Source organism: Rhinoraja longicauda, chromosome 17 (genome assembly GCF_053455715.1).
Source record: "Rhinoraja longicauda isolate Sanriku21f chromosome 17, sRhiLon1.1, whole genome shotgun sequence".
NCBI lineage: Eukaryota > Metazoa > Chordata > Chondrichthyes > Rajiformes > Arhynchobatidae > Rhinoraja > Rhinoraja longicauda.
This window is the reverse complement of record NC_135969.1, coordinates 42841274-42868431: the sequence shown is the minus strand read 5'-3', so window position 1 is coordinate 42868431 and position 27158 is coordinate 42841274. Positions and strand designations below refer to the sequence as shown.

General features: G+C 43.4%; 1 protein-coding gene across 4 annotated transcripts in view; it reads right to left on the bottom strand.

Moving 5' to 3' along the window:
• Positions 1-12650: 12650 nt before the first annotated feature.
• The window catches only part of fhit (fragile histidine triad diadenosine triphosphatase), a 782425-nt gene continuing 767917 nt past the window's right edge, over positions 12651-27158 (bottom strand). For 3 of the 4 annotated variants that reach the window (XM_078413896.1, XM_078413899.1, XM_078413897.1), the window contains 2 exons: positions 15228-15347; positions 12651-13725 (listed from right to left, as the gene is read on the bottom strand). In XM_078413896.1, the coding sequence (XP_078270022.1) occupies positions 15243-15347 (105 nt within the window). In that variant the 3' untranslated portion in view covers positions 12651-13725; positions 15228-15242. Of the gene's footprint in view, positions 13726-14080; positions 15000-15227; positions 15348-27158 lie in introns of those variants that run through there. The other variant, XM_078413898.1, reaches the window with a different exon arrangement.

Here is a 27158-nt window from a genome sequence, read left to right as displayed (position 1 = left end):
TGGAAACATCCTCTCCACATCCACTCTATCCAGGCCTTTCACTGTTCTGTATGTTTCAGTGACGTCCTCCCCCCTCATTCTTCTAAACTCAGGGGGAGAACATACAGACAAGCATGGAACCCGGGTCTCTAGCGCTGTAAGGCAGCAACTCTACCACTGCGCCACCGTGCCGCCCTTATTGGTGTTGGTAATACCCCCTGAGTATTAAAACTGGGGAAAACCTGTTTATCATTACATTTAAATGACATTTGTAGAAACAATTAACAGTATTTCAGTTAGCTTGACACCTCTGTTTATTCCCTCTGGTTTACATAATCTTTTATCAAAGTAAAACAATGTGACTGAAATAATTGCCTAATCCATATACAATTTTCTTTCCGTTTCAATTAGAAGTACCTTTAGCACTGTGGGAAAGGATGTGGCTGATTCTTCCAAAGATATTAATATAAATATTGTGTGTATTGTGATCCAGTCTGGTGCTGTTATATTTCTGTAATGCACACAGCTAAGCTTTAGGATTTCCAGCTTTCAAGCAACACTGAACTAAAGTATATGCACCTGTTGTACAGTATGTATAAGAAAATAACTGCAGATGCTGGTACAAATCGAAGGTATTTATTCACAAAATGCTGGAGTAACTCAGCAGGTCAGGCAGCATCTCTGGAGAGATCTCACTCAGTATGTGTAACTAGGTAAATTCCCGACTGTTCATTTAGAGGAAGCCATTTTCTTCCAGCTATACCATAACTGGGATGACTTTTGTCCTAGTACTTCATATCAAATACCTGCACAATTCTATATCGGCATATCTACTTTAGAATTTAATGCGTAGGAAGGAACTGCAGATGCTGGTTAAAGCCAAAGAGAGACACAAAAAGCTGGAGTAACTCAGCGGGACAGGCAGCATCTCTGGAGAGAAGCAATGGGTGACGTTTCTTCAGAAGGTCTCGTGAGGAAGTTGGTAACCCTCATAGGAAATCAAAGTGACAAAGTGACCCAAGCAACATGTTGACAATAAAAATATTGATAACCAAAAGCCAGACTAAAAACCTGCAAGAATTGAGTATTGGGTGTCAAAATGTGAAGCGTGCAGGCTCTCCGGAAGTATTGTGCAAAGCTGGGGCACCTTGCGGCACTGCTCACATGAAGTGCAAGTTGTTTCTCTGCATTTGGTTAGTTTCAGAAATCTAAAGCAGTATTGAACTGACACTCAGGATTCAAAATCCTGAGCACGGTGGCGCAGCGGTAGAGTTGCTGCCTTACAGCGAATGCAGCGCCGGAGACTCAGGTTCGATCCTGACTATGGGCGCCGTCTGTACGGAGTTTGTACGTTCTCCCCGTGACCTGCGTGGATTTTCTCCGAGATCTTCGGTTCCCTCCCACATTCCAAAGACGTACAGGTTTGTAGGTTAATTGGCTGAGCAAATGTAAAAATTGTCCCTAGTGTGTGTAGGGTAGTATTAATGTGCGGGGATCGGTGGTCGGCACGGACCCGGTGGGCCGAAGGGCCTGTTTCCGCGCTGTATCTCTAAATCTAAAAAAATCTAAAAAGAAAATCTAGAAAATAGCCAACACAGAACAACACAGAAGATAGACACAAGAAGCTGGAGTAACTCAGCGGGTCGGGCAGCATCTCTGGAGAAAAGGAATTGGTGGCGTTTCGGTCGGGACCCTTCTTCAGACTTCAGTAGTCTCCACCCGAAACGTCACCTATTCCTTTTCTCCAGAGATGCTGTCTGACCCGTTGAGTTACTCCAGCTTTTTGTGTCTATCTTCGGTGTAAACCAATATCTGCAGACCCTTCCTACACAGAGCTGTACAGCACAGGAACTGCTCCTTTGGCCCACAGTGTCCGCAAGATAAACTAATCTCATCTGCCTGCACGTTATCCATAATCCCTTAATTCCTAGCATATATGTGCACCTGTCTAAAAGCCTCTTAAATGCCACTATTGTATCAGCCTCCACCACCACCCCAGGCAGCCACCACCCACAGTGGTGCTATGAACCCATCCTGTTCAAAGTGTAAAAAACTTTCCCTGCAAATCTTCTTTAAACTTTGCCCTTCTCACATTCAAGGTATGTCATTTTATCGTTGACATTTCCAGAGAAATATTCTGACTGTCTAGGGTTGTCAACTGTCCCGTGTTAGCCGGGTCATGCCGTATTTTGGGCTAAATTGGTTTGTCCCGTACGGAACTGCCCTCGTCACATATTAGGCCCGGAGGGGCACTGAAGGCCCGGACGCTGTAGGCCCAGACACTGTAGGCCTGGAGAGCGTAGGTCCGAACAGTGTAGGTCCGGACAGTGTAGGTCCGGACAGTGTAGGTCCGAACAGTGTAGGTCCGGACAGTGTAGGCCCGGACAGTGTAGGACCGGACAGTGTAGGTCCGGACAGTGTAGGTCCGAACAGTGTAGGTCCGGACAGTGTAGGCCTGGACAGTGTAGGCCCGGACAGTGTAGGTCCGAACAGTGTAGGTCCGGAGGCCCAGGCGCCGCCTAACGGAGGTTGCATAGCAACCCGCCTCCCGGCCCGGGCGGCTGCCATTGGTGGAGCGGGAGCACATGGCTGCTGGCTGGGTGAGGTCACATGGGGCGCGGGGCGGTGACGTCACCTTGTCCCTTACTTGGGAGTGAGATAGTTGGCAACCCTAACCCTATCTGTAGCTCTCATAATTGTATACACTTTTAACAGGTCTCCCTTTAACCTCCAGCCTTTCAGAGAAGACAATCCTTGTGTATCCAATCTCTCCTTGTATCTAATACCCCACTCCCCCCCTCACCCCCCATTCCAGGCAGCACTCTGGTAAACCTTTTCTGCACACTCCCAAAGCCAAACAAAGGTTAAAGTGAATCCTCTCCCACCGACAGATTTCAGGCCCCTCTCCATCGGGGACCTGGGGTGGAGGGTCCTGCACCGAGGAGTCCCCTGCAACCTGTTCCTCGCGCGGTTCACAGACTCGCCAGCCGCCTGCCATTTTTGCGGGTTGGAAGAGTCTGTGTACCACGTGTACATGGAGTGTGTGAGTCTGTGTACCACGTGTACATGGAGTGTGTGAGTCTGTGTACCACGTGTACATGGAGTGTGTGAGTCTGTGTACCACGTGTACATGGAGTGTGTGAGTCTGTGTACCACGTGTACATGGAGTGTGTGAGTCTGTGTACCACGTGTACATGGAGTGTGTGAGGTTGCAGCCCCTGTTCCAATATCTACAGGGGCTGCTCCTTGCTTTTTGGCTGCACTTCTCACCCACCATCCTCATCTTTGGACACCCTGTGTGTAGGGGAGAGGGTGGGGGGGCCGAAGATGTCCTGGTTGGGTTGCTCCTGGGCCTGGCCAAACTGGCCATCCGCGAGTCACGGCGCCAGGCGAAAGAGGGCTCTGCCCGAGCCAGCTCCCCACCCCTTTTCCAGGGTTACATCCGTGCCCGGGTGGTATTGGAGAGGGACCGCGCGCTGTCCACGGGCACCCTGGGGGATTTCCGGGACCGCTGGGCACCGCGGGGGATTGGATGTATCCTGGATGGGGATTATAATATAATTGTATAATAGTTTCAATTGGTATATTTGTTTGTATAGTATTCTGGTGGTGGGTTCTGTTTTGGTTTTATTGTATTGTATATATTATTTTAATATTTGAATAAATATTTTTGATTTATTAAAAAAAAACAGATTTCAGGTCACACACTGGTGTAAAAATAAAACACAGGTCCCCTCCTTCAATATTACAGCTAATCTCAATCTTCAGCACTTCTACGTCTTAGTCAAGAACAGGGCAGGAAATTAGCCTCATCATTCATCGTACAGACAGGCCTACTTTTCTTTCAATGAGTCCTGTAAACATATTTTCGGTTGGAAATGTATATATAGAAAAGGTCTCATGACTTTTCAACTCCCAGAGCGTTGGGGCCTGATCTTACTTATTGAAGGTACGTACAAACAATCACTAAGTGGATGTGGTTTCCTTGACCTTAGGCTTCAGGCCGTTCCCATAACTTTAAAACCTAACTGCAAAGCCAAAACAAACGTTAGACCAGAAAGAGGAAGTCTAGTTTCAGTCACACATGTCCGCACTGCAAACTTGAAAGTGACTTTAAAAAGATCCCAGTCCGTCTATTAATCAACTGGCTTCACGTTTGAAAAATAGGACTTCCATATGGTTGCAGGAGATGCAAGGCTCTGTTGTTCGTTAAAGACCGCACCACCATTCTCAGTTCTGCACCACAAACTTGTATCATTTACTTTCACGTCTACAAGAAATCAACATTTGCAAAGTTGTGCACGGTGGTGTCAGGGATAATGCCAGTTCAACAATAACTACACCAACACACACGCAGTAGGGTCCACTCACTGATGTGGCTCATTGATCGTGAAGGACGGTAGTGACGAGAAGGTCCGTGTCCACATGGGGGCGCAGTTCCTTGTCACCTGTGAGGAGATGCTGGTGATCGCTGACTTGTCCCGACGGCTCGGTCGTGGCCTCAAAGAGGAGGCTCTGGCGACCTCAGGCTTTTCCTGGCAGCTCAGTCTTGCCTCGAGGAGGTGTGTCAAGCTTGTTCTGGTGGCTCAGTCTTGACCTTGAAGAGCAGACACTGGTGGCTCAGTCTTGCTCCAAGCCTTCAGCTAGTCGGGAAGCACCCCACTTTTTCTTTCTCCCCCCCTTCTCTCTTTCTCAGCTCTCTCTTGCTCCCCCGCTTTCTCTTTCTGTCCTTCAACCTTTCTCCCTTTCTCCATTCCTCCCCTTCTCTCTTTCTTCCCATCTTTCTCTCTTGTTCTGCGTTTTCTCTTTCTCTCTCTGAAAATTATGCCATTGATCTCATTGATCATTGATAAATTAATCTGCCTAAATGTGATCCATCTCCCTCCATTCCCTGTGTGTATCCATGTGCCTACTAAATGCCTCTTATTGGAAGTCAATGTTGGAGGAACAGCACCTCATATTTCGCTTGGGCAGCTGACAGCCCAGCGGCATGAACATTGACTTCTCCAACTTTAGATAGCTCCTCTGTCCCTCTCTGTTTTAAGAAAGATTGGAATAATTGTATCCCACACGGTCCCATATTGTGTAGCAAAAAAACTGCGGATGCTGGTTAAAATGGAAGGTAGACACAAAATGCTGGAGTAACTCAGCGGGTCAGGCAGCATCTCGGGAGAGAATTTCAAGTTCAAGATCAAGTTCAAAACACTTTATTTGTCCCCGTGGGGCAATTTACAAAGGCACGCAGAGTGGTACAAAAACTAATGGGGGGATTAGCAGGGTGTGCAGTGGGACAGGGGTGGTGGGGAGTTGAGGAGCTGAACAGCCTTGGGGACAAAGGTTGCCCTTCTCCTCTGTGTCCCACAGCCTGGGCAGTGAAGCCCAGTCCTGAGGGGAGCCACTCAAACGCAGAGAACAGCACGCGTGAAGGGTCCTGTAAATCCTGCCAGCTGACCTTAGCATCTGCTAGTCGCAGAGGGTGGAGAGAGAGAGTGCTCTGACAGGGAGTCCAATCATTTTGGAACAGACTTAGGGTGCGCTCTGCAGGCAGTTTCTGTTCTGAAGGCTGTGGTTAAGAGGCTGCGGTTTCTGTTCTGAAGGCTATGCCCCCTCCCGTGACATCAGTCTGAAGAAGGGTCTCAACCCGAAACGTCACCCATTCCTTCTCTCCCGAGATTCCGCCTGACCCGCTGAGTTACTCCAGCATTTTGTGTCCACATATTTTGTTCCTAATGAAAGTACTCATTAAAAATGATTTCTAATAATTGCATTATCTTTTTAATATCCCTAAAACATAAATCAAATCAAATAATGGGCACGTTCTATTAATCTACTCCCTGAGCATCCTGCAAAGAGTCGCTTCCAGTTGCCCACAGACAGAACAAGCCGAGTCTATCTGTCATCTATTATTCTCCTAAGTACAAATCATTAAAGGTACAATAGTTTGGTAGACCTGAAAATGTTCAACAGCAGTACAAATATAGACAAAGGCTTCTGACAAAGTGTTTTCTTCTTCACAATGTAACTGAGTGATTACATTCCTGTTTCATTTAAAGGCAATAAATCACAAGAATGTCTGGAGACGCTTTCTCCCACAAACCGTTGCCATGGGTTTCCATGTGTGACCTCTTGTTGCCCGGTTGTTTCTCCTGTCCAGAGACCGGGGGGGGGGGGGGGGGGGGGGGGCAAACCAAGCTGACTGTAACTTGGTCATCGAGCATGGAAACAGGCCTTTCGGTCCAACTCGCCCACGCCGGCCCAGATGCCGCCATCTAAGTTAGTCCCACTGGCCCGCGTTTGGCCCACATCCCTCCCAACTTTGCTTGTCCAAGTGTCTTTTAAATGTTATATAACAGGGAACTGCAGATGCCGGTTAATCAGCGGGTCAGGCAGCATTAATCAACTCAGCGGGTCAGGCAGCATCCCTGGAGAACATGAAGAGAATATGGCGAGTCTGAAGAAAGTTTCCAACCCGAAACGTCACCTATCCATGTTCTCCAGAGATGCTGCCTGACCCGCTGAGTGTCTCCAGCAATCTGTGAAACGTCACCTATCCATGTTCTCCACAGATGCTGCCTGACCCGCTGAGTTACTCCAGCACTCTGTGAAACATTACCTATCCATGTTCTCCAGAGATGCTGCCTGACCCGCTGAGTTACTCCAGCATTTTCTGCCCGTGTCTTCTAAATGTCGTTATTATACCTGCCTCAACGCCTTCATTCCCTGTATCCACCACCCTCTGTGTGTAGCCTCATACATACCATTCCCATGCCCGCTGCCCTTTTAAGATCATGTTCTTGTCTCCACAGAGCAGTTGTCTTGCACATTCAATGCATCAAAGTGTTCAAAGATCGAAAGACATTACTCTGACGCTGATCATCCCACAGGAAGTTAGGAAAGTAAAATTAGACACAACACAAGTGGATAGGTTAGAAAAGGAATGAAAATCTTATGGAAAATTGTAATCAAGTACAGCTGAACATTTGCAAAACCATGGGAAAACTCAGAAGGGAAGTGAATTGGTCGGGGTTGAAGTCGTGACATTTATATTTGGGTCACTAACAACACTGCTTTTATTACTCAGAATATGTTTTGAGAAGCTGCAGGCCATCTTGGGTGCTGGGAAACCCATTCATTCCTGTCTCCTGAGGTATCTTTGTATCGACGGCTCAATGCACGAATGTCAGTCTAAATCTCAATGGAGATGTTGGAAAAATGTGGACATGGGAACTTGAAGAAAGTCGGTCATATCCTTTCCCTCTGGTGCTGCCAAAACGATCCACTGACCACTGATCTTAGTCTCTCCAGATGTCCACCCCCACCTTTAGTTTTAGTTTTTGTTTTAGAGATACAGGCCCTTTCGGCCCACCGAGTCCGCGCCGACCAGTGATCCCCGTACATTAACGCTATCCTACACTACCCACTAGGGACAATTACTTTTTACATTTTACCAAGCTAATTTAGCCCAAAATACGGCATGACCCGGCTAAAGTGTTTAAGAATAAGGGGTAGGCCATTTAGAACGGAGATGAGGAAAACCTTTTTCAGTCAGAGAGTTGTAAATCTGTGGAATTCTCTGCCTCAGAAGGCAATGGAGGCTAGGTCTCTTAATGCATTCAAGAGATAGCTAGATAGAGCTCTTAAGGATAGCGGAGTCAGGGGGTATGGGGAGAAGGCAGGAACTGATTGAGAATGGTTTTTTTTAATTTTTGTTTTATTTTTTAGAGATACAGCGCGGAAACAGGCCCTTCGGCCCACCGGGTCCGCGCCTCCCAGCGATCCCCGCACATTAACACTATCCTACACACACTAGGGACAATTTTTACATTTACCCAGTCAATTAACCCACATACCTGTACGTCTTTGGAGTGTGGGAGGAAACCGAAGATCTTTGAGATAACCCACGCAGGTCATGGGGAGAACGTACAAACTCCATACAGACGGCGCCCGTAGTCAGGATCGAACCTGAGTCACCAGCACTGCATTCGCTGTAAGGCAGCATCTCTACCGCTGCGCCACCGTGCCGCCCTATCAGCCATGATCACATTGAATGGTGGTGCTGGCTCGAAGGGCCGAATGGCCTACTCCTGCACCTATTGCCTATTGTCTATTGTCTTCCAAGGTCACGAGACTTGTTTGGCCACAATTCCCTGAAGCTCAATGTCCCACTCCTCCAACACCGGTATCCCCCCAGGGTCTGGATCACAATGACTTCAAACACCCGATTCTCAAACACCTTGGCAGAAGCCCGACTCATTTCCTTTTACCAAATCCCGTAATCACTGACCTCCTCCACTCTCTCCCTCCCATCGCCATATCTTCGACGTAGACCTGCTAACTGGGCGGCACGGTGGTGCAGCGGTAGAGTTGCTGCCTTTACAGCGCCAAAGACCCGGGCTCGATCCTGACTACGGGCGCTGTCTGTACGGAGTGTGTACGTTCTCCCCCTGAGCTGTGTGAGTTTCCTCTGAGATCTCTGGTTTCCTCCCACACTCCAAAGATGTACAGGTTTGTAGGTTAATTGGCTTGGTAAAATTGTAAATTGTCCCTAGTGTGTGTAGGATAGTGCTAGTGTACGGGGATCGCTGGTTGGCGTGGACTCAGTGGGCCGAAGGGCCTGTTTCCGCGCAGTATCTCTAAACTAAACAAAACTAAAAACGAAATTAGACTGCTGATGCAACAAACATCTCACACCCCCAGGCCTGAGCTACCTTGGGCTGTGTTTTGGACATTACAGAAGTTTGCAACGGAAGACTTCCATCTGAAACTGTTACTAGCCCATTGCCCAATGGCTATTAGACATACCAGACAATTGTGTCAAGAAAGATGTCGAAGAGAGGGACATACGCTAGTCCCACCTGCCCATGTTTGGCACTAAACCTTTTAATCTTTAGACCCTCTAAACCTTTTCTACCTTGTCTTTCAAGTAAGGTAATCTGTTTAGGAAGGATAGAGTCTCAACCCGAAACATCAGCCATTCCTTCTCTCCACAGATGCTGCCTGTCCCACCAGCATTTTGTGTCTATTTAAGTTAATCTGCTGTCCATAACTACAATGGCCAAGTCCACTCCTAGACTATTAAGAGCTCTCTGGAAAAGCTGAGTAAACCATTCAGAGGAAGATATTTCTGCATGTACAAGGGACACTCGTGAAAGATATCCTTGGCCACTGAACATTGCACTGTATTTCTTACCAATGGTACTTGGTCCTTTCACGCTATTTTTACAGTCTGATTCAGATGTTGAAGAGTTTTCGGTAAGGTCTGATGACTGCAGTTATCCACAAAGCGAACAGAAACGTAGTGGGGAGCAGCATGTTATATACTAAAAGGTCAAGTTTCCGTGGTCACCGCCTTGGTCTTTCATCTTATCGAATTAAGGTGATAGATTTCCAGGTCTATCTTATCTGCAGTGCTACAGAGCCTGGGCATCTGTAGTGCACAACAGAGGCGAAGGATCAAGTCCCACAGAGCATGTGAGCACAGAATACCAATCAAGCCAAACTCACTGCTACATAGAAGCTGCACGATATTAGCGCATAGGATGTCACATATATAACAGCACAATACAGAGTGTGTTCAAGGTCTTAAGTAAAAACTGACAAACCCACACACGCTCAGAGAGAGGGCGAGGCAAGTTTTTTCAGTTCTGGTTTTAAAGATACAGCATGGAAACAAGTCCTTCGGGTTCACACCGAATGTCGATTACCAGTTCGCACTAGTTCCATGTCATCCCACCCACTACACACGAGGGGTCGTTTTTACAGAGGGTCAATTTACCTACAAACCCGCACGCCTTTGGAATGCAGGGAGAAGCCGGAGCACCTTGAGGAAACCCAGGTAGAACGTGCAAACTCCACACAGACAGCACCCGAGGTCAGGCTCGAACCCGGGTCTCTGGCGCAGTGAGGCAGCGGCTGTGCTAAGATTATTGGCTTGCTACCCAGAACTCAATGGACCTTTGAAAGGATCAAGAAGTATTGACGTTCAATTTGACCTTTATGTAACACCGACACAACTGCCATTAGCCGGACTCAGACAATCAATCACACTGGATCAGAATGGAGCAGGGCAAAATCATCACGCAAATAACTGTGACAAGGGAGTTAAGGTCTTGCCGTTGCAATCCCGGGAATGTTTTAGTGTCTGAGCATAGTTGACACTGACAGATACTGTGCGTGTGATGCCACTGTGAATATCGAACAAAATGTTACCAATGAATTTGCTGTTCAAATATATTTGTGAATGCAAATGTCATGAATAGCTGCTTGCACCTCATTTTAGACAATAGACAATAGACAATAGAAAATAGGTGCAGGAGAAGGCCATTCGGCCCTTCGAGCCAGCACCGCCATTCAATGTGATCATGGCTGATCATTCTCAATCAGTACCCCGTTCCTGCCTTCTCCCCATACCCCCTGACTCTGCTATCCGTAAGAGCTCTATCTAGCTCTCTCTTGAATGTATTCAGAGAATTGGCCTCCACTGCCCTCTGAGGCAGAGAATTCCACAGATTCACAACTCTCTGACTAAAAAAGTTTTTCCTCATCTCTGTTCTAAATGGCCTACCCCTTATTCTTAAACAGTGGCCCCTGGTTCTGGACTCCCCCAACATTGGGAACATGTTTCCTGCCTCTAACGTGTCCAACCCCTTAATAATTTTATACGTTTCGATAAGATCCCCTTTCATCCTTCTAAATTCCAGTGTATACAAACCTAGTCGCTCCAGTCTTTCAACATATGACAGTCCCGCCATTCCGGGAATTAACCTAGTAAACCTAAGCTGCACGCCCTCAATAGCAAGAATATCCTTCCTCAAATTTGGAGACCAAAACTGCACACAGTACTCCAGGTGCGGTCTCACCAGGGCCCGGTACAACTGTAGAAGGACCTCTTTGCTCCTTTACTCAACTCCTCTTCTTATGAAGGCCAACATTCCATTAGCTTTCTTCACTGCCTGCTGTACCTGCATGCTTCCTTTCAGTGACTGATGCACTAGGACACCCAGATCTCGTTGTACACCCCCTTTTCCTAACTTGACACCATTCAGATAATAATCTGCCTTCCTATTCTTACCACCCTTCTCTGCACATCAGTTTCTCTAAACTATTCTCAACGCTGCTTTGATCCGTCACCATTGATTGTAGTGTAAATGCAGACGGTGTGATCTGCGGGCAGCTTTCAGAGAATGGTCCCTGGCAGTGGTGGTAACGTTCAGCGAGGGGGGGGGGGTATCTTGAAGCATCACTGGATTGCGAACAACATGACATAACATATAACATATAACAACTACAGCATGGAAACAGGCCTGTCCGGCCCTACCAGTCCACGCCGACCATTCTCCCTGACCTAGTCTCATCTACCTGCACTCACACCATAACCCTCCAATCCCCTCCTATCCATATACCTATCCAATTTACTCTTAAATAATAAAATCGAGCCAGCCTCCACCACTTCCACCGGAAGTCCATTCCATACAGCCACAACCCTCTGAGTAAAGAAATTCCCCCTCATGTTACCCCTAAACCTTTGTCCCTCAATTCTGAAGCTATGTCCCCTTGTTGGAATCTTCCCCACTCTCAAAGGGAAAAGCCTACCCACGTCAACTCTGTCCGTCCCTCTCAAAATTTTAAAAACCTCTATCAAGTCCCCCCTCAACCTTCTACGCTCCAAAGAATAAAGACCCAACCTGTTCAACCTCTCTCTGTAGCCTAAGTGCTGAAACCCAGGCAACATTCTAGTAAATCTCCTCTGTACCCTCTCCATTTTGTCGACATCCTTCCTATAATTTGGCGACCAGAACTGCACACCATACTCCAGATTCGGCCTCACCAATGACCTGTACAATTTCAACATTACATCCCAACTTCTATACTCGATGCTCTGATTTATAAAGGCAAGCATACCAAACGCCTTCTTCACCACCCTATCCACATGAGATTCCACCTTCAGGGAACAATGCACAGTTATTCCCAGATCCCTCTGTTCCACTGCATTCCTCAATTCCCTACCATTTACCCTGTACGTCCTATTTTGATTTGTCCTACCAAAATGCAGCACCTCACACTTATCAGCATTAAACTCCATCTGCCATCTTTCAGCCCACCCTTCCAAAAGGCCCAAGTCTCTCTGTAGACTTTGAAAATCTACCTCACTATCAACTACTCCACCTATCTTAGTATCATCTGCATATTTACTAATCCAATTTGCCACACCATCATCCAGATCATTAATGTAAATGACAAACAACAGTGGACCCAACACAGATCCTTGGGGCACTCCACTAGACACTGGCCTCCAACCTGACATACAATTGTCAACCGTTACCCTCTGGTATCTCCCATTCAGCCATTGTTGAATCCATCTTGCAACTTCACTATTAATACCCAACGATTTAACCTTCTTAATCAACCTTCCATGTGGAACCTTGTCAAATGCCTTACTGAAGTCCATATAGACAACATCCACAGCCTTGCCCATAGTGGGCATGGCAGGGATAAAAAAAGAATGGTGCTCTGAAGAGCAAGTGTAGATGATCACAGCACAGTGTACAGAACAACACCCCATGTGTCAGCAACTAAAGAGATTTATTCTGCGATTTTGGCCACACTGTTGAACAGTATGGATTTCAACAGAAGCAGTTGATCAAAAACAATACCAACAAAAATAAAATCAATACAATTTTTTTAATGATTTGAAAATATCATTACCATTTGCTTTGCACCATTTATTGAAGAGGGCCAGATTTAAAGGAGGCAGTGATGTTTGACTGAATACTTTCTATCGCAAAGGGGAAAAAAATCGACACACGGAAATGCAAATGCCGGCTTTTTCAGCAAAAAACATAAAAAGTGTTGGAGCAACTCAGCGGGTCAGGCTGCATCTTCCCAGTGCTTGCCGGTTTCTCCCACTATCCTGCATCTTCCCCTTCTCCACACATCCGTTCCTCTGGCCACACAATTCACTCCTCTTCTTTCCTTATCTCAAAGCCTTTTGTGTCCTTTTCATCTCGAGGCTTTGTCCACCCATCTGCCACTCAACCTCCCTCACCTGTATCCACCTATCACTTGCCTGGCTTCGTCCCGCCCCACACTGTTTCTTCCCCCCTCGCACTACCATCAGGCCCGACCCAAAACATCACCTATCTATGATCTCCACAAATGCTGCCTGACCCGCTGAGTTACTCCAGCACTTTGCACTTTCCATCACGCGCTACTTTGTATTAAAAAAATCTGCTTGTGCCACACATCTGCACTTTATCCCAATTTGATCCAAGGGTGGAATACACATTCACATTACTCTCTGCCCTTTTATATGCTGTAAATTCCTCATTATCCTTTCATAAAACTAGAATCATTTGAAAAACTGTTCCAAACTTTATGACTATCAACATAGGCGCCTCCATTTTGAATGAGAGGAGGATTTTGTGTCTACCTTCCATTTTGAATGACACTGTTTTCATCAAATCAAAACCTGGCTTCTAGTCCAAACAACTAAATCAGGATTAGCTAACGAATTAAGTTAGATGCCAGTGACGGCAACTATCTCATTGAGTACAAGTTACAATATTAAGGCATTTCAGTTCTGAAGATGCACTGAATACAAACATTGGCTGTTGTCACAAGAAGACTGGTTTCTTCAAAGATTCAAACACCGTTTGCTATGTAGTAATCTAACTTTGTGTTGTTTTTGATCAAATGGTTAAAACCTTCTGAAATCTTCTCTTTGCTGGAGACTCCTTGGATACTTGGCTGAAAAATAAGTCACACACAGAATGACAGGAATAGAGGACGAATGAATCCTAGCATCAGAATTACTCAAACAAATATTTTCACAACTTACAGATACTAGTGTCTAAAATTTCATGCATTTGTACAAAAACACATTACAGTTTAATGTACTTATTAATGCGCAAAAGGAGACCATTTAACTCAACATGACCACACCGTTCCCCACAGAGCCATCCCATCAGTTCCATTCCCCTCTCCCCCCCCCTTCATTTATAGCTTGCAATTTATTATCTTTCACATGCCCTTCAACCCCACCCCCACCCCACCCCCACTACCCCCCCCCTTTTGAATCTTTTTAGTGCCACAGCTGGAAGAGTGGTTGCCTCACAGCGCCAGACACCCGAGTTTCGATCCTGAACTCGGTGTGGAGTTAGTACGTTCTCCCCGTGACCACCTGGGTTTCGTCCAGGTGCTCGGGTTTCCTCCCGCATCCCAATGCCGTGCGGGCTTGCACGATAGTTGACAGTTGTGAAATTACTTTTAGTGGGTAGCGATTGGAGGAGAAAGTGGGATAACATAGTGTATACGATCATGAGAGGAATACATCGGGTAGATGCACAGAATCTCTTGCCCAGAGTGGGGGAATCGAGGACCAGAGGGCAAAGATTCAAGGTGAAGGGGGAAAGATTTAATAGGAATTTGAGGGGTAACTTTTTCACACAAAGGGTGGTGGGTGTGTGGAACAAGCTGCCAGAGGAGGTAATTGAGGCTGGGACTATCCCAACATTTAAGAAACAGGTAGACAGGTACGTGGATGGGACAGGTTTGGAGGGATATGGACCAAACGCAGGCAGGTGAGACTAGTGTAACTGGGACATGTTGGCCGGTGTGGGCTAGTTGGGCCGAAGGGCCTGTTTCCACACTGGATCACTCTATGGCTCTATGACTCTAACTAGCGTGAACTGGTGAGCGATGGTCGGCGTGGACTCATTTGACCAAAGCCTTGTTTCTGTGCCGTATCTTTAGGTTTAGGTTTAGGATTATTATTGTCAAATGTACCAGGGATAGTGGAAAGCTTTGTTTTGCATGCTATCCAATCAGGTAGGACAATATTATACATAAATACAATCAAGTCAAACTCAAGTCCAATAGGTGGAGCAAAGGGGAAGATATAGAGTGCAGAATATAGTTCTCAGCATTGTAGCGCATCAGTTCCACAGATAAAGTCCAATGTCCACACTGGGGTAGAGGTGAATCGGGCAGTACCTTAGCTTATGGAAGGACCGTTCAGAAGCCTGATAACAGAGGGGAAGATTTTAGTCAATTCAATTAATCTTACATGAAGGATGATTTACAATGAGCAATGAACTTTGGGATAATCCACTCAAAGACGCAAGGTCATAACTCAACCCACATCCTTGCAGATGAGTGACGGCAAGACTGAGTGCTGCAAGACTGTGTGGCCCACAGTGGAGCAAAGCTCTAAAACCCAGTCACACAAAGGAGAACTGAAAGACACGTACTGCAGGGGTTGTCGACTAGACGAAGTACTTCCTGAGGTCAGCAGCTTCGGAGGCCATCTCCTCCTCCGTCCGCCACGCCCTGCACGAGTCTTCAGATGGTTCTTGGTCGTGCTTCTGGAGCTTTCAATGATAACAAATGAGGTTAAAACTAAATACATGGAAGGAAGAAACCGCATTCATCTCCACGCATTTGCACTCATTAAATTAAAAGGAGATAACTCCATAAAACCTGATCCGCTGTGAATCAATATGGAAATGTTTTAAAGTTCGAGAGCAAGTAATTTTAAATGCCTTTCCTCGCTCAATAGCCATGGGCACAGTTCCTCTAATCTCTACTTAAACTTTTGCTACATCCTCACCTGTTTCTCTATTTCCGTTCGGCCCAGCTGATAAAACATGCAAGGTGTGAAATTCATTTGGATTAACCTCACTGATCTCCTTTCATAATCATTTTTGATGCATTGAACAGTTCTTTCACTGGGATTGTAAGAAATCCTTCACTGGACACATGCCCTGTTGTTAATAAATCTAGAGAGACACAAGAGACTGCAGATACTGGAACATTGAGGGAAAAACAAACAGCTGGAAGAACTCAGTGGGCCAGGCAGCATCAGTGAAGGGGAATGGCCAAATCACGTTTCCGGTCAGAAAGATGGGTCCACAGTCTAAGAATAAAGGGGAGGCCATTTAAAACTGAGGTGAGAAAAAACTTTTTCACCCAGAGAGTTGTGAATTTGTGGAATTCTCTGCCACAGAAGGCAGTGGAGGCCAATTTAAAAGAGAGTTAGATAGGGGAGAAGGCAGGCACGGGTTACTGATTGTGGATGATCAGCCATGATAACAAAGAATGGCGGTGCTGGCTAGAAGGGCCAAATGGCCTCCTCCTGCACCTATTTTCTATGTCCATTTCCTCCACAGATGCTGTCTAACCTGCTGAGAATTTGATTGTTGTGTTGTCAGTAGACATGTACTCAAGAGAGAGCTAAACAGAGCTCTTAAGGATAGCGGAGTCAGGGGGTATGGGGAGAAGGCAGGAACCGGGTACTGATTGAAAATGATCAGCCATGATCACATTTAATGGTGGTGCTAGCTCGAAGGGTCGAACGGCCTCCTCCTGCACCTATTGTCTATTGTCTATAAACCTCCCTGAGTCTGAAGAAAGGTCTTGACCTCAACCGTCACCTATTCCTTTTTTCCCAGAGATGCTGCCTGACCCGCTGAGTTACTCCAGTATTCTGTGAAACGTCACTTATCCATGTTCTCCAGAGATGCTGCCTGACCCACTGAGTCACTCCAGCACTCTGTGCCGATCTTTGCTCAGATGATAAACTAGCTTTGTAAGCAATGATGTTAACAATGCCACTTGTTGAGTTTGGATCTTTGGGAGCCAGAGTCTGTCTCCTGACTCTTAACATCTTCACACTGAAGAAGGGTTCTCGACCCGAAACGTCACCTGTCCACGTTCTCCAGATATGCTGCCAAACCCCCTGAGTTACTCAAGCACGTTGTGTCTATCTTTGTTGTAAACCAGCATCTTCAGTTCTTTGTTTCTATCACCTGAGCATGCTGCCTGCTAATAATATAAAATATGCAGAATTAGCCTTGGCTCCTTTCCCAATGGCTGAAATTTATGAGGCATTATTGACATGGAAAGACATCCCAGGGAACATTGCAGCTTAAGATCAGTCACATGCGGGTGAATTTGAGAGCACCACTTGAGATAAATGACATTTCATCTTTGGGTGATTAATGATAATAGGCAATAGACAATAGGTGCAGGAGTAGGCCATTCGGCCCTTCGAGCCAGCACCGCCATTCAATGTGATCATGGCTGATCATTCTCAATCAGTACCCCGTTCCTGCCTTCTCCCCATACCCCCTGACTCCGCTATCCTTAAGAGCTCTATCTAGCTCTCTCTTGAATGCATTCAGAGAATTGGCCTCCACTGCCTTCTGAGGCAGAGAATTCCACAGATTTACAACTCTATGGCTGAAAAGGTTTTTCCTCATCTCAGTTCTAAACGGCCTACCCCTTATTCTTAAACTGTGGCCCCTGGTTCTGGACTCCCCCAACATTGGGAACATGTTTCCTGCCTTTAACGTGTCCAACCCCTTAATAATCTTATACGTTTTGATAAGATCTCCTCTCATCCTTCTAAATTCCAGTGTATACAAGCCTAGTCGCTCCAGTCTTTCAACATATGACAGTCCCGCCATTCCAGGAATTAACCTAGTAAACCTACGCTGCATGCCCGGCTGTAGTGAAATGTGTAAACTATTTGCTGAGGGAAACGGAATATATGGTAGTCCGGCGTAAAATAACAAAGTGCTGTTGCAACCCGAAACATCGACCATCCATCCCCTTCCATGGATGCTGCCTGACCCACTGAGTTCTTTCCAGCACTTTGGTTTTTCTTCCAGATTCCAGCAGCCGCTTGTGTCTCCACGTTGGACCAGACTTCGCTGACCAGGACACCAAGACTTGTCGCACAGTGTAGAAAACTGAGAGGGTCATCGGCAGACAATAATAAATGTGTATAGACACAAAAAGCTGGAGTAACTCAGCGGGACAGGCAGCATCTCTGGAAAAAAGGAATGGGTGACATTTCGGGTCGAGACCCTTCTTCGGACTGCGTGATAACTGTGTGTAGGTTATAATTTGGAGGTGACATCATCAAAGACCCACACCACCCTGGCCACGCTCCATTCATGCCATTGGGAAGAAGGTACAGGAGTCTGAAAACTGTGACCTCCAGGCTCAAGAACAACTTCTTCTCAACAACCAACAGGTTCTTGAATACTACAAACACCAACTATATGAACTGTCTTGGTAGCACAAAGGACTTTAGGCTTCTTTGCACTGATACTGGGTGTAATAAAGTGCTTAAGTCCACGCTAAGATACAACGCATCATTTCATTGAAGCACTTACATCATAGGACCTGCAGTACATTACAGCTCCGAGCTGCTACATCTCTGCCTGACGTAGGCGAGTTCTTAATATTATAAAGCACCTACTAGGCGGGACTACTACTAACAAGCACTACAATTGGCTAGCATGCAATAGCCCATCTACACTGGGGTTTGTTAATTGATTGAACTTCTTCTGTTTATTATGTTATCTATGAGTACTGTGTCTACAGTCCTGTTAGGCTGCTGCAAGAAAGAATCTCATTGTTCCCTTTTGGTACACTTGACAATTATACACTCTTGACACTGAGTGTAGTTAGTTGAGTGTAGAGACACCAATAGAATGAATGATGTTGTCACCAGGTGGGGAGAGAGGCATTCGATTTCAGAGGTTCATGTTCAAGGAGCAGAATTGGGCCATTCTGCCCATCAAGTCTACTCTGCCATTCAATCATGGCTGATTGATCTTTCCCTCTCAACCCTATTCTCCTGCTTTCTCCTCAAAACCCCTGACACCCTTACCAATCAAGAATCTGTCAATCTTAAAAATATCCATTGACGGCTTCTACAGCCATCCGTAGCAATGAATTCCACAGATTCACTACCTTCTGACTAAAGAAATTCCTCCTCATCTCCTCTCTAAAGGTATGTCTTTTTATTCTGATGCTATGTCCTCTGTTCACAGACTCTCCCACGACTGGAAACGTCCCCACATTCACTCTATCCAGGCCTTTCACTATTTGATAAGTTTCAATGAGGTCCCCCCTCATCCTTCCAAACTCCAGCGAGTACAGGCCCAGTGCCGACAAAAGTTCATCATTTGTTAACCCAATCATTCCTGAGATCATTTTCATAAACCTCATCTGGACCCTCTCCAGGGTAGGCACATCCTTCCTCAGATATGGGGCCCAAAAATGCCCACAATACTCCAAATGCAGTCTGACCAGTGCCTTCTAAATCCTCAGCATTACATCCCTGTTTTTATATTCTAGTCATAGAAACATGAAAAATAGGTGCAGGACTAGGCCAATTTTTGCCCTTCGAGCCAGCAGCGCCATTCATTATGATCATGGGTGATCATCCAAAATCAGTACCCCGTTCCTGCTTTCTCCCCACATCCCTTGATTCCGTTAGCCCCAAGAGCTATATCTAACTCTCTCTTGAAAACATCCAGTGAATCGGCCTCCACTGCCTTCCGTGGCAGAGAATTCCACAGAGTTGCATCTCTCCGGGTGAAAAAGTTTTTTTTCATAATGAAGTGGTTGTGGCAATATTGAACTTGACAAGGCGTATTGTTAAGTTAATCGTGATTGTGGTCCAGAATGACAGATGGACTTCGGGTTCAGAGAGCTGCAGAAACAAGTGGGGACTCAGCAGATTGGTTTTGCTGCTGTCAATAATAAGTTACCAAAAGCTCTGTATTTGCAGATAACTATTTTCCTGTGAACTGTGTTCAGAGCTTTATTTATTTTTTCTTGTCATTTTCCATCAATGACAATAGGGTACATCTGCAGCTCAGACAAGAACACATATTTAACTGTGCAAAAGTGAATCATGCCATTAAACCTATTCCTTACAGATTGTCTGTGATTTGTCCTTTCAAGAACAGTCCGATTTATTAAGATCTCTTGGGAGAAGAATATAACTACAGTTGACTCACAGAAAAGAAAAGTTGTAAATTTCCTCTGAGTCCTTTGAAGCAAACAAGTAAATTGCAGATGCCAGTGAAAAGTCACATCGTACAAAATTCAAACCGACCCATGGTGTCTTCATAAAATATCAAGAGAGAGATCTTGTTCAAGACATCTGATCATCTGTTACTTGTGTCCACGTCAAAATAAATCAGCCTTAACTTCATGAATCAATATCTGCAAATGTAAACATCATAAACCCATTGCTCTTCATTATTAAACAGTTCGGTCAACATACCATTGCAAATCCTAATATGAATATTGAATGAGAATAATTTTCTACCAGAAATTTTCGAAATCAGGCTGGAAAAGATTTATTCACAAAATGCTGGAGTAACTCAGCAGGTCAGGCAGCATCTCAGGAGAGAAGGAATGGGTGACGTCACCCATTCCTTCTCTCCCGAGATGCTGCCTGACCTGCTGAGTTACTCCAGCATTTTGTGAATAAATCGATTTGTACCAGCATCTGCAGTTATTTTCTTATGCAAAAGATTCATGTTCCGATTCTGGCCTAGATTTTATGAAGAACTAGACGAGCCGTGAACCCGTTGGGTGCAAACCACTCCTGTTGGCCGGGCAACCCCCCTCCACACTGACGAGCCATAGACCCGTTGCCAGCCAGGGAGTCTCCCCCGGGGCCGGGGGCAGGCGAGGAGGGGGGGAGTGAAAAGGGGAGAGGGAGCCACTCACCCCGGCCCCGGGTGGCCATCGGGGCAGCCAGAGCGACCCGTGGGCGACCCGTGGACCCGTTGGGCGGAGACCTCTCATGCAGCGGCAGCTCGGCGGTGACGGCCGTTGCTTTGCAGTGGCGGCGACGCTCCCCCCACGTGGGACCCGGAACAACCACCAATCGGGCGTCCAGCAGGAGGTCGGAGCCAATCAATCGACCCCACGTGGGGGGGAGCGGCAGCAGCCAATCATGACGCGTCGGATCCCACGTGGGGGGAAGCGGCAAGGGCCAATCAAGACGCGCCGGACCCCACGTGGGGGGGAGCGGCAGGAGCCAATCAGGACGCACCGGACCCCACGTGGGGGGGAACGGCAGGAGCCAATCAAGACACACCGGACTCCACATGGGGGGGGGGGGGGGGGGGGGGGGGAGGTGGTAGAGCCAATCAAATTTATTAAAGTTTAAAAAGTGATTTTTTTTTAGTTTAAAAAGTTAATAACTTTTAAAATATAACAATCATTTAAACTGCAGGCCAATGGTGAGTAAGGTGGGCCTAAAATTGTTGAGCTATCGTGCACCGTTTTGGCTGTATTTTGGGTACGCACAAACAGACAAGATGAGAGTTTTAGAGATAGATAGATAGATAGATAGATAGATAGATAGATAGATAGATAGATAGATAGATAGATAGATAGATAGATAGATAGATAGATAGATAGATAGATAGATAGATAGATAGATAGATAGATAGATAGATAGATAGATAGATAGATAGATAGATAGATAGATAGATAGATAGATAGATAGATAGATAGATAGATAGATAGATAGATAGATAGATAGATAGATAGATAGATAGATAGATAGATAGATAGATAGATAGATAGATAGATAGATAGATAGATAGATAGATAGATAGATAGATAGATAGATAGATAGATAGATAGATAGATAGATAGATAGATAGATAGATAGATAGATAGATAGATAGATAGATAGATAGATAGATAGATAGATAGATAGATAGATAGATAGATAGATAGATAGATAGATAGATAGATAGATAGATAGATAGATAGATAGATAGATAGATAGATAGATAGATAGATAGATAGATAGATAGATAGATAGATAGATAGATAGATAGATAGATAGATAGATAGATAGATAGATAGATAGATAGATAGATAGATAGATAGATAGATAGATAGATAGATAGATAGATAGATAGATAGATAGATAGATAGATAGATAGATAGATAGATAGATAGATAGATAGATAGATAGATAGATAGATAGATAGATAGATAGATAGATAGATAGATAGATAGATAGATAGATAGATAGATAGATAGATAGATAGATAGATAGATAGATAGATAGATAGATAGATAGATAGATAGATAGATAGATAGATAGATAGATAGATAGATAGATAGATAGATAGATAGATAGATAGATAGATAGATAGATAGATAGATAGATAGATAGATAGATAGATAGATAGATAGATAGATAGATAGATAGATAGATAGATAGATAGATAGATAGATAGATAGATAGATAGATAGATAGATAGATAGATAGATAGATAGATAGATAGATAGATAGATAGATAGATAGATAGATAGATAGATAGATAGATAGATAGATAGATAGATAGATAGATAGATAGATAGATAGATAGATAGATAGATAGATAGATAGATAGATAGATAGATAGATAGATAGATAGATAGATAGATAGATAGATAGATAGATAGATAGATAGATAGATAGATAGATAGATAGATAGATAGATAGATAGATAGATAGATAGATAGATAGATAGATAGATAGATAGATAGATAGATAGATAGATAGATAGATAGATAGATAGATAGATAGATAGATAGATAGATAGATAGATAGATAGATAGATAGATAGATAGATAGATAGATAGATAGATAGATAGATAGATAGATAGATAGATAGATAGATAGATAGATAGATAGATAGATAGATAGATAGATAGATAGATAGATAGATAGATAGATAGATAGATAGATAGATAGATAGATAGATAGATAGATAGATAGATAGATAGATAGATAGATAGATAGATAGATAGATAGATAGATAGATAGATAGATAGATAGATAGATAGATAGATAGATAGATAGATAGATAGATAGATAGATAGATAGATAGATAGATAGATAGATAGATAGATAGATAGATAGATAGATAGATAGATAGATAGATAGATAGATAGATAGATAGATAGATAGATAGATAGATAGATAGATAGATAGATAGATAGATAGATAGATAGATAGATAGATAGATAGATAGATAGATAGATAGATAGATAGATAGATAGATAGATAGATAGATAGATAGATAGATAGATAGATAGATAGATAGATAGATAGATAGATAGATAGATAGATAGATAGATAGATAGATAGATAGATAGATAGATAGATAGATAGATAGATAGATAGATAGATAGATAGATAGATAGATAGATAGATAGATAGATAGATAGATAGATAGATAGATAGATAGATAGATAGATAGATAGATAGATAGATAGATAGATAGATAGATAGATAGATAGATAGATAGATAGATAGATAGATAGATAGATAGATAGATAGATAGATAGATAGATAGATAGATAGATAGATAGATAGATAGATAGATAGATAGATAGATAGATAGATAGATAGATAGATAGATAGATAGATAGATAGATAGATAGATAGATAGATAGATAGATAGATAGATAGATAGATAGATAGATAGATAGATAGATAGATAGATAGATAGATAGATAGATAGATAGATAGATAGATAGATAGATAGATAGATAGATAGATAGATAGATAGATAGATAGATAGATAGATAGATAGATAGATAGATAGATAGATAGATAGATAGATAGATAGATAGATAGATAGATAGATAGATAGATAGATAGATAGATAGATAGATAGATAGATAGATAGATAGATAGATAGATAGATAGATAGATAGATAGATAGATAGATAGATAGATAGATAGATAGATAGATAGATAGATAGATAGATAGATAGATAGATAGATAGATAGATAGATAGATAGATAGATAGATAGATAGATAGATAGATAGATAGATAGATAGATAGATAGATAGATAGATAGATAGATAGATAGATAGATAGATAGATAGATAGATAGATAGATAGATAGATAGATAGATAGATAGATAGATAGATAGATAGATAGATAGATAGATAGATAGATAGATAGATAGATAGATAGATAGATAGATAGATAGATAGATAGATAGATAGATAGATAGATAGATAGATAGATAGATAGATAGATAGATAGATAGATAGATAGATAGATAGATAGATAGATAGATAGATAGATAGATAGATAGATAGATAGATAGATAGATAGATAGATAGATAGATAGATAGATAGATAGATAGATAGATAGATAGATAGATAGATAGATAGATAGATAGATAGATAGATAGATAGATAGATAGATAGATAGATAGATAGATAGATAGATAGATAGATCCACCCACAAAACTTCCAAAAAAAATCCTTGCTTAATTTGTAAGCAATCTAAAGGTATTCGATGGTCGTCTCAAAGTTACGTTGTTGCCAGTTTGCTACTGTTTTCCTGAATGCACTCCAATGATGGAGTCCATTACACAGAGTCCAAAGAGGAAAACAAATACTCCCTTTATCCTACGTCAGGCTGTATTACAAGGCTTTTTCAATTATTTCAATGGAGAAAAACGACTCCAAAGGGAAAGCATTGGTTCATTCAGATTTTTGAAAAATATTTTTTTTATTAATAAGAGTGCAGAGATTTACAAGGATGTTTCCAGACCTTCTGGGACTGAGCCATAAAGAGAGATTGGGCAGCTAGGAATTTATTCCTTGGAGCAGAAGAGGCCGAGGGGTGATCTTATAGAGGTGTATGAAATCATGAGGGGGATAGATAGGGTGAGAGCACAGTCTTTTGCCCAGAGTAGGGGAATCAAGAACTAGAGACCATAGGTTTAAGGTGAGAGGGAACAGATTTAATATGAACCCCAGGGGCATCCTTATCACTCAGAGGGTGGTGCCAGAGGAGGTAGTTGAGGCAGGTACTATAACAGCAATTTAAAGACAGGTACATGGATAGGAAAGGTTTAGATGGATATGGGCCAAATATGGGCAAGTGGGACCAGTATAGATGGGACATCTTAGTTGGCATGGATGAATTGGGCCAAAGGGCCTGTTTCCATGCTGTCTGCCTATATCCTGTTATATATTTAGATGATTTAAGGGCTTCAGTTTAAAAAAAAAACCCCCCATCTTAATGTTTTAAGAAACATGTAAAAGTGCGTTCTTTGAAGGAACATAAGAAAAGTGGCGTCTCTCTTTCTGGGAGCTGTGTTGGTGAGTCCAGCGCTCCCACGGGCTGGTATCACAGTGAGGAAATGATGAAGGACACAAGGGCAGTTAGCCAAGTTCAAGGCACTGAAGTGCCATGATCCAGTGATGAGAATGCACTCATCTTGAACCCAGGATCAGAATGGTCACCAAACTAAATTAAGCAAGACTGCTGTAATAGAAACAGTGAAGCGTATTAATTATTCTTCGTACGCTTGTGTAATTAGCTGAATCAAGGTGAAATTTGACTGCATCTGTTTGAAAATTGTACATTCACTTGTCCAAATGAGTAATTTAGAAAGATCAGGGAGCTAAGTCTCATACACATGGAGACACGATATCCAATTCATAACACAAAGGAATGCCAGTGATATGACATAAACCTAGGCCATCACATACTTAAAACAATAATTCAGCATCGACGTACATTTGCATATAAGCATAGAACTTAGAAGAGTTAGCACAAGAACAGGCCCTTCAGCCCACAATGTGCTGAACATGATGCCTCGACCAACTCTCACCTGCCTGCACATAACCCATGTCCCTCAATTCTCTGCATCTCCATATGCCTATCCAAAACTCCTTCAATTGCCATTAATGCATTTTCTTCAACCACCATCCCAGGCAGCGAATTCCATGCAATCACCACCCTCTGTGTACATACAACTTGCCCTGAGCATCTCCTTTAAACTTTGACAACAGAGTACTGGAGTAACTCAGCGGGTCAGGCAGCATCTCTGGAGAACACGGATAGGTGACGTTTCACAGAGTGCTGGAGGAACTCAGCGGGTCAGGCAGCATCTCTGGAGAACATGGATAGGTGACGTTTCAGGTCGCGACCCTTCTTCCGATACTTTGCCTCTCTCATTTTAAAGCTATACCCTCTAGTACAGTGGTTCCCAACCTGTGGGTCGCGACCCCAAACGGGGTCGCGACACCAATGCCATGGGGTCGTTAAATGATTTTGAGCTGATATGAATATTATATAAAACACGGTGAAATGCATATTAAGATAGTTATATAAATTCATACTATGAAACTAAATGTAACAGTTCCCTAAGTCACTCAACACAACGTGTTGTCACTCAAGCCAGTATTGAACATGTTTGGTTTCTGTTTTGTCTTGGTCGCGCCACCGCTGTCGCTCCTCCCACTTACCTAGTGTTGTACGCGCGCTTGCAGTGACACGTAGTTAGTTTTGTTCGAGTGATTCTTAACCCTTTAAAAATGAGTGTAAGAAAGAGAAAGTACAGTGATGATTTCTTGAAATGGGGATTCACTGACATAGTTAATGCAGGTGTGGAAAGACCACAGTGTGTAGTATGTTTGGAAGTTCTTGCTCATGAGTCTATGAAACCAGCTAAACTTCAAAGACATCTCGAAACTAAGCACCCTGATTTGAAAGATAAAAGTATTGACTTTTTTAAAGCAAAAGTTGTTGGTGTCAAAAGCCGCCGGCTTGATAGCAGTGGATTATTTCAAAACAAAAATGTAGCCGCCATTGAAGCTTCATACACGGTTGCATTAAGAATAGCACGTGCTAAAAAGCCACACACAATAGCTGAGAATCTTATTTTTCCATGCACCAAAGATATTGTACGTCTCATGATCGGTCCTGAAGCGGTAAATAAATTATCGCTTCTATCCGTGTCAAACAATACGGTAAAACGAAGGATAACAGATATGTCCGAGGATATTTTATGCCAAATTATTCAAGAATTAAAAGAAACTCCAACTGGGCTGTTCAGCATACAGCTTGATGAAACTACTGATGTGACAAACTTTGCACAACTTCTTGTGTATGTTCGTTATTATAAAAATGAAAAAATTAAAGAAGAATTCTTGTGTTGTAAGCCTCTGCAAACTTCAACTACTGCTGCTGATATTTTTGATTTAATTGATGATTTCTTTAATGAACATTCAATTGAATGGAAGAAATTATGCGGAGTTTGTACTGACGGGGCACCTGCAATGCTCGGCTGTAAGTCTGGCTTCCAATCGTTGGTTAAAAAAGTGACTCCAGAAGTAATTGGGACTCACTGCATGATTCATCGACAAGTATTAGCTACCAAGACGTTACCTGAACCATTGAAAGAAGTGCTTAACCGAGTGATTAAAGCAGTAAATGTCGTTAAATCAAGGCCACTTGCAACACGGCTCTTCAAAGTTTTATGTGAGGATTTGGGATCAACGCATGAAGCACTATTGTTTCACACAGAGGTAAGATGGCTCT